We start from the raw sequence: 9,468 nt of genomic DNA, 5'->3' as shown, positions 1-9,468 counted from the left end.
ATAGTCTGCACCGCGTTTAAAGGAGTAACTTAAGAACACATTCGCCAAACAATCGTCGAGGCGAGTACTTCAAAAATAGAGAAACAAAAGCGACATACGTAAATATTATATTACAGAAAAAACAAAGAAAGCAAATTAGTAATTTTGAGAGAACAATCGCTTAACCATCGTCAAGGCGAATTATAAGCGACGCATTTTGACGATTGGCTATAAATGAATCGTCTAAATGCTGGCTGGGCAGAAACAAATGCCGGAAATTTCAATGGAGAAGATATGGGGAAATAGGGAAATTAATGCATATATAAAAAGAAATCAATCTCAAAAATCACATATATCTTGAACTTTCCGATAATACAATTCAATAATTCGAAGAATATGTTTTGTATACATTTTATAGAAAAACAGTGGTGAAAAAATTTAAAAATTGCTTTCTATTGATCAAAATCTCGTTTTAAAACATAGCATAACAAAGAGATTTCACAACCACTTGTATATTGTCTTTGACTACTTAGCAAAATAATTTACTGTTATATATTGTAGATATATATTAAAATATTATTTATATTTTATATAAATTAAATATTACTCAATATATAAGTTTGATAAAAGGACCATTTTGTTCGAACACATATGCATTGTTCATTTATGTACTTTTTTTTTTTTGTAAAAGATGCATTTATTAAACAAAGTGTATGAAAATATAATTACAGAGCAAAATAATTATATAAATTATAAATAAAATTGTTACTTTCCACAAGCAGTAAAACATAAATCAAACCTTTGTTTTATTGTTTTCACTCCTTATTGTTAACTCTTTTCTTGTGAAATTAAAAAACACAAATACAAGCGTAAAAATAATTTTACCGTTCATACCCACCCCCCTGTTTTATTGTTACAATAAAGACCGGTTCAATAATTAATAATTAAATAAATGAAATAATTTGTTTATTCTTATAATATTGATAAATGTTGATATATTTAATCAATACATGTTTATAAACTGTTTTTGAAATACCTTGATTAATATGTGTGTTGTGTGTTTTTCCCAGCTATTTATTTACTCACTTTCGTTATAACTTATGTCTATTATGGCTTATTTTTATATCGAAAATAATTTCACTTTAATATATAAATACCACATTCTGTTAATAATATTAATATGTTATATTGTATGCCAAAAAATGATTACAACTTACATTAAATACTTCTAAAATTTCCGAAACTTTCGCAAACCACACCGATTTACACTCGCGCAGCTTACTTTTAACGACCGAGTGACGCCATTACTTAAAAAGAAACTGAAAAAGAAACGTTATTTTCGCTTAATCCCTTTGCACCAGTTTGGATGTCACAAACGTAAAAGTACTGCCAACTCAAATTAATTGCTAAATTAATTTAATCTATTTTATATGCCAAAATAATTTTAAAAAATATATAGTATAAAATATTTTTTTTGTATTATATAAATATATGAAAAATAATATAAATTTTTATAAGAAATATGTTGTTTAAAGTCATTTATATATATATTGTATGAACACCTCTCAGTTTAAATAAATAAGTTTTAAAATTGTTAAACATAAAATGATTATTATAAAAAGGTATATTTTGTATATGAATAAATACGGATTTATATTATATAAGATATAATTGAAATGTCTATAAGCGTAATTAATACCTATATATATATACCTGTAACAATAACTTTTCGCGTTTTTATTTTATTTTAAATGTACTTAAATGTAGAGAATAAATTAAAAATCCCCATTAACATGTGTATGGAATAAAAAAAAAATAATAAATAAAAACCCTCACTCCGTTCATTATGAAAAATCAAAGTGGCCAACTTTAACACCTATGTATATATAAAATATTTTTTATTATTAAAATAATTTCAAACTTTAAGGCACGCTAAAGCTTTATAAGAAAAGATTTGGCACCATAAATTTTTATAGACTTGTGCCAGTTGAAAAATTTGCTTGAATTGCATCAGGATGACAACTGGCAACAAAAACTTCAAATTCTGTTAATATATCTCAGTCATTTGTTAATATATGTCAGATGTAAATAAATAAAAATTTTTAGTTGAGATAATTTTTGTATATGCACTCCTCATAGGCAAAATTGTTTGTGTTTTTACAATTAAATTTTGCAAATTTTAACACTTAACATGGTTTAAAAAATATACTTAAAACTAATTTATGTGCGCTCAAAAATATTTATTGCATTTAATACATTTTCAGGGCTTGGATTAAATTATAACAATAACATATTTTATAATACAAAGATAATAAGGATAATAAGTTGCTTGTATATATCAGTTAGTTGTTAAAATTATATCAGTTAATTTCGTAGAACATAGATATTGCGTATAAAAATATGTTCACATCATGTGGAAGTTGATTATGTTTAGCCATATTTTTTACTTTGCCATTGTATTTAAAGGGAATTTTTTGAAGTTGAAATTTAAAAATACGCAATATGTAGTACGTATTAGTACGATTAAGTACTCAACGAAATAATTTTTTTTGAACGCACCATTATTGAGATTCAATCAATTTTCCAGTGTCAAATCATATGTTACAATTAAATTTTAACTCCTGTATACAATATAATATAAAAATGGCTAGTGGAGTTATAACCCAATTTAACCGAAATCGAGGAAGTAGGGCAGCTTGAAATTAAGCAAACAATTGTTTTTAAAACCAAATAAAGTGATATTGTTTTTCAACACCTTATTAACATATTAATATGTTTGTGTGCAAATATTGTCCATAATATTATTTAATGATATATATTTTTATATAGCTTATGTCATACATGGATTGCAGCAGCAAAAATGTTATTTTAAAGGTAATCATAAAAAAACAAAAAAAATAATTTTTAAATAATTGATTATAAAAAAGTAAAGTCAAAGAAAGAAATACAGAAAACCATAAAAAGGTGAAAAAATTAATAATATTTATCTGTGGAGATTAAAAATCACCACAAATAATGAAAAAAAATAATTTATAAATGATTAATATACTTATCAAATATGTCCTAAACTTATACCCAGAATTAATTACAAAAAGCAGAACAGTTCTTGCGTATGAAGAATTTTTAATAAAAAATATAAGATATATCGTAGTATTCAAAAGCAAAATAGGATAAAAAACAATAAATGGGACTTTGTAAATATAAAATCCTTACTATCTTACAAAATTCTTATTAATGGATTAGGACGATTAAAAGTTGAAATCAGCAATAATGCCACCAAAAAAATTTTTTTTGAGTTATATACACATAAGTTATATCTTAGTATATAGACACAACTATCATTTTACTAGATTATTTGTATATTATCACAGCAAGCGATTTATTGTTTAAAATTTCTTTATTCTTTGAAAAATTTTATAATTTAGTTGTAGTTCAGTTTATTAAAAAAAGTTTACTTGCTTTACTGTAACTGAATAATACTACACATTGTGCCTTACTGCGATAAAACTATTTGCAGATATGAAGGGTTTTACAATTGGTGGTATCAGAAAAAATCCTAGTGTAAGCAATATTTAAAATAATTAAATATTAAAAGAATTGCATTTTTATAACATATGATCTTTTGTATCAGTTGATTCCTTTATATCTTTGTGTGACTGCGGGTTTTGGTTTAGCTATTTCCTATGCTGTTCGTGTCGCAATAAAAAATCCGGATATCAGTTGGAATCGTAAGGATAATCCTGAACCATGGCAGGAGTATAAGAATAGGCAATACAAGGTAATATCAGAGGTAATAGTTAATAAAGCAGATTTTTTAAATAAAAGATTTATTTTTCAATAGTTCTATTCACCTATTCGGGACTATAACCAATCCGAAACTACTACACCACGTTATGAGTATAATCGCAAATCGCACTATGAATAGCTACTAATAAGAATGAAACTTTTAAATTATTTGAGTATATTACAAAACTTTTGAATTATATTTATATAAACACTGTACGCCATCTGTTGGAATTTGCAAATAATAAAGAAGTATTAAAATTTATCGTTTAAGTAAATTGTTTATTACTAAACACATAATATATTAGTGCAACACATAAAATTACTTTATTATACTTTATATGATATTGAGAATCTAAAATCTTAGAAAAATTTATGCCGTTTTCGATTGTTAAATCTGGATTCAATCTAGATTTGCTCTCAACCTGTTAAGCTTAGTTGCACAATCCAACATTTTTAGGGTAATGTAACATTCTTGTAGTGATATTAATACACATTTATATTTTCATCAAATTGAATCAAATCACACTTTATATATCAAGTCATATAAAATAGCTGTTAATTTCTGGGCAATCTTGCAACTCTAGCAAAATATGTAGACTCTTATAAATTAATCTCGGGTGTTATACATTTCGCAAGAGATTTACCAATCGAAAATAAAAATTGCATTAGATTTACTAATCGAAAGCGGGATAAATATGACCTTAGACTCAAACACATTTTAATTAAAAATTTGAACTTAAAACATTAAATTTTTAAAAGTAGTAATATTGGATAATATCGAAAAATGACAAGAATAGGCCAACAGAAAAGAAGTTGTGTTTTATAATGACCATACCAGGCCATATACATCTTTAATGGGTCGAAACAATTTCATGGATCTTGTTTGGGAAAAAAGATAGACCGCAGAAGCTCTGCAGTGAATGAATTATGAAACTATCCTAAAAATGACAAAAAGTCAAATAAATAATGATTAAAATGTAATTGATTTAAATTGATTTTTAATAAGGAATAATTTTCTTTAAAGAATATACCAAAGAATCACAAATACTTTTTAATATTATCTATTATTGAATATTGTTTAAACCCTTATTATGTTGATAAGTTGCATTTCATGCACTTCTTTCATATATGTATTAATTATACAAATTTAACTTTTATTATTATAATACGATATATAAAATGTGTAAAATGCATTACGAAGAATTTTGATTTGTAATCATGGATAGTGATCATAAACGATTTCATTATTAAATACAAATATTAAAGATTTTAAGACAATTCAATTTACAATTAACATAATAATTTTTTAGGTTATTACTTTTATTTAACTTGTTTTTTGGTCTCTCACGTATGCACAAATTTACACTTCTATGGTGAAGGACCTAGTAGTCCACTTCATTATTTTTAATTAACTTTAAAATTGATCTTAGTGCTAACTCACAAATAAATAAATAAAATAAACTCACACTTCTAGCCTCCAGTGTTCAATCATTCGAAATCTATTCTTTTGTATAGTCAGAAAATTATGTGTACATGTTACAAAAACAATTGCTTGTGCCTGGTAGATTAGGTAATATAATGGCAAATAAAGGAACAAAATCGCAAACCCAAACAAAAACTGGATGTCATTGGCTACATTAGATTTTATTACAAACTCAAACACTCACTCTAAATACTTTCGTTTGTTTGCTATTCACATTCTATTCACTGTAATTTTTACAAACAACAAACAACAATTGCCATTGGGTTAAAAAAATAAATTATCTTATAGTATGTTTCCACTGGTTTTGTTAGACCAGTTAATTTATTTGAGATTGTTTAGACAAGGTTAACTCACTTGAGATACAAGCAAGTAAGTTAACTAGTATAACAAAGACAGTGGAAACATACTACAATTAGTTCCCTATATATATATATATAGTTTTTTATTAAAATTTGTGGATGTCTTTAAGAATGTGTACATTTTAAATGATGTTCTTCAAAGGGGATCGAGCGCCTCAATTTTATGTGCTTTCATAGACATAAAGATCGTATCTGTTTAATTTAATTTAATCGTATATATTTGAATTTATTCTCATACTATGCTGTATTTTGTGTTACAGCATAATTTAAATAATTAAATTATGTTTTTATTTATAATTTAGTTCAATTATTTATCAGATGTAAAACATTTAAAAATAATTCTAAAATAAATATATTATTAGAACATTATCAACACAACGACTCCGTGGCGCAACGGTAGCGCGTCTGACTCCAGATCAGAAGGTTGCGTGTTCAAATCACGTCGGGGTCAACCTTCATCTTTTGTTTTTTTTTTAAATTATTATTTAAAATATTGTTTGTTTATTTAAACTTAAGACTTTGAAGCTGCTTAACACTTAAATTATTTTCTTAATAAAGAAAACTTTTTTTATTACTTTATTAAATAGATTCATATTATTTATGTAAATGTATATACATATATTTTTCTAAATTAAATTAAAAGTCTTAAAATTGACACAAAATTTGAATGCATGAAATAATCATGAATGAATAAATCAGTTAGGTAAAATATATTGATTTATAATTTACGTACATTTTAGAAGAAAAAATTTAAATAAAAATTCTATTAAAGTAAACAATTTTAATTTTATATTTCTTATTGTTTGTGTTTACGTTTATATTTATTTTAATATAATTTAATAATTTTTTGTTACTGCATAAATATTTGGTTACATGTGTTTCCATATTATTTTGGCCAACACTGCGACCAGTCATTGACCAGTCATTTCTTGTTGGTCAGTGTACTGAAGAAAGTGTGTCATATTTTGGCTTATAATTATGTCAGCGCAGTGTAGGCAAATTTATTGTTTTGTGAATTATGCACTAATATTTATTGTTAATTAAAGCATACTTCAATATTTTTTATATGAAATAATTTTGTATAAATAGAGTAAATAATTTAAATAAAATTCAGAAATACAGTAAAATCAATACCAATCAATTCTTGATATTATTTCTCGCATCGATTAGTTTGGGTTACAAGTGCTCAAATTAATCATCACATAAAATACAAGTAGTTTGGGTTACAAGTGCTCAAGCTACTTCACAAACAAAATAGGCTACCAAGCTAATACAGATTAAGGATCTGGGTTAGCACCAAGTAGCGTACATTTTTGGTGACGCCGAGTGATTGTTGATATAATATCAGCTTTCATTATCCTCACGAAGCACACTTCGAAGGAGTCAACCGCCTACAAAAAAGGACATACAAAAAGGGCTACTTCACTCAACAAGCAGCTGAAGTATTTACTCATTGGGATTTTCGGACCGAAAAACCAAAACATCGCCATCAACATGGATGCGGTATTACGGAAACAATCAGAGCTCAGTGCAGTTATAGAGCGGCTGATAACTAATTTTAAAAAGGACTCTAGTATCCGGAAGCAGGATTCCATATACTACGAAGACCGTCTTAAGAAGCTAAATTCCCTATGGAATAATTTTGAAATGAATGATGTTGAAATCAAAGCATTGCCACAACCTGAACTCGAACATGAGTATTTCAGTGCAGGTTATTTTGAAAAAATCTCCAATCTAGTAGTCAAATATGATGAACGATTTAAGTTGGAGAAATCAAGGCTAATCCCAAAACCACAGGACGGGAAGCCAGTAGTAAGCCAGGCTTATGCAAATATTTATCTTAAAATGTAATTCTAGCTTCTTTTAAAAATAAAAAAAAAATAAAAAAATTCTCTAACTCCATAAATCGAACCTTTTCTTTCTATAATTGGACTCCGAGTTATGGAAGTTTGACTGTATATTATTAAATTGTTTTGATATAAAGAAAAAATATTTTAAAATTTTTGTCACTTCTAACAAAAATTGAATAAAAAAAATTAGAAATCAAGAATATATACAGCAGTTGACAGACTGAAATAAAACTTACTATTTAGCTTTTTAAAAAAGCTTTTTATTTTTTTCGCAATGTTAATAACATAGCGTTGTGAAAGCGCTGTTATTTACAGTTACCATTAAGTTTTGTTTAATGTATTATTAAAAATATTGTGGTTTTATAATACGTTTAAGAAAATTAAAATGTAGTGGTTTTTGGATTTATCTGTCTTATAATTACTATAATAACTTTTTAACCTAATTTTTTGTTATGTAATCATTATACTGTAAAGTATTTTCTGCTTAGTAATTGATGAAACACATTTTAAACTTTTGCTGATGTTAGAATAAGATAAAAACAATATACGGAGAAAACCAATACAATGACCTTGACCTGTTTTTGTTTTAATTTTCCTTATATAAAAGTGTTTTTGAAACCATACTGATGTAAATATTTATATAAAAATTTAAATAAAAAGAGTTTAAATTTATTCTTTACAATATATAAATAAATACATAAAATATATTCATATTTTTTAAATAATTATAATGAATGAAAATGTTTATTTTAACTTAAATACGAATTTGGTCATCGGACCAAATATGGACTCCGTGGCGCAACGGTAGCGCGTCTGACTCCAGATCAGAAGGTTGCGTGTTCAAATCACGTCGGGGTCAATCCTCTATTTTTGTTTTTTTTTTTTTATTGAATACATAATGGAATATATTTTGCAACAAATTTATCCTGCTTTTATAAATTTTCATAAAACGAATGGTTTTAAATTTTTTGTTATAAAAATAAACATTTACATTTAATAAAAAATATAAACTCTAACAAGAATAATACAATAATAGGCTATGACTGATAACTCTTGATATAATTTCTGTTCACTGATTTATTATGATTCCAAACAAATTCAAGTTCTTATTAAAAAAAATCGAAATCTCTTATAATTCAATATTTTCAAACTTTTAAATTTATATATTTATGTGAATTGGTCCAGATTTTTAGAAAAATATTCAAAATTGGGATTATCGTCTGTAGCGAATATAAAATCTGTTAAAAGAAGCACGCGTTGAATGTTCATATACCAAACACCTTGTCCATCTTCATATAATTTCCAACTGCCTCTGCACTGTGCGTGGGCTATATAAAATTAATGTCTACGCAACCCAACGTCCCAGAGTTAGTTAATTTTGCTTTAATATCTGCTTCTTTTTAATTTATTATAAAGTTTATATTCATTTTGTTTAATGATAAATCGTCATATTGTTTTAGAACCTCTTTATTTGTTATCTTGAGATTTGTATTATATATGTATTATTATATAGCGGCGTTATGCGCTGGCTACTGATCGATTTACTCGATTGATTCAAATTTACGATATCCAATGTCGTTTATTATTCTCCATAGGTTTTCATTACATATTTAATTTCGGTAAGATATTTAAAAAAGTTTTCGAATGCTTCGGCTTACAAAACCACATAGCTTTTGATGTACTCGTTATGTACTGGACAAAATTTTGCATTTAAACGATGGCGACAATGGCAGAATTTGAAGATAGAAGTGGTGGTTTCGAGACTGTGCAAAAAATCGAAGACCGGACCTTATTACATATTTCTCTGTACTGTCGCTTGATATTAGAAAAGTTTTATAAAAATTAGAAAAGAAAATAATAAGATACTTTCAGATTTAGCTTTTGTAGTGCAAGTATTAATTAGGAACGTGGCCTTGGCGGAATTCTATGCAATATACATCCTACACTTTTCATATACATCGTCGAGCATTTCTAGTAGTTATCTATGGTTAAAAAAATTAACACTGGTTTC

The 9,468-nt window shown here is 26.1% G+C and overlaps 1 protein-coding gene and 2 non-coding genes across 3 annotated transcripts; all 3 read left to right on the top strand.

Annotated features, from left to right (window-relative positions):
• Window positions 1-3,420: 3,420 nt before the first annotated feature.
• LOC119667458 (cytochrome c oxidase subunit NDUFA4-like) lies at window positions 3,421-3,987 on the top strand. The gene is made up of 3 exons (XM_038076752.1): window positions 3,421-3,540; window positions 3,611-3,757; window positions 3,821-3,987. The coding sequence occupies exons 1-3, from the start codon at window positions 3,499-3,501 to the stop codon at window positions 3,902-3,904; spliced, it is 273 nt and encodes a 90-aa protein (XP_037932680.1). The 5' UTR covers window positions 3,421-3,498; the 3' UTR covers window positions 3,905-3,987.
• A 1,999-nt stretch (window positions 3,988-5,986) lies between these two features.
• On the top strand, window positions 5,987-6,058 carry Trnaw-cca. The gene has a single exon. It is a non-coding gene; the product is annotated as a tRNA-Trp (tRNA).
• Window positions 6,059-8,244: 2,186 nt separating this feature from the next.
• Window positions 8,245-8,316, top strand: Trnaw-cca. The gene has a single exon. It is a non-coding gene; the product is annotated as a tRNA-Trp (tRNA).
• The last annotated feature ends 1,152 nt before the right edge of the window (window positions 8,317-9,468 follow it).

Source organism: Teleopsis dalmanni, chromosome 1, assembly GCF_002237135.1.
Source record: "Teleopsis dalmanni isolate 2A chromosome 1, ASM223713v2, whole genome shotgun sequence".
Lineage (NCBI taxonomy): Eukaryota > Metazoa > Arthropoda > Insecta > Diptera > Diopsidae > Teleopsis > Teleopsis dalmanni.
The sequence above is the reverse complement of the archived record's forward strand: the minus strand, read 5'-3'. Positions and strand labels throughout refer to the sequence as shown.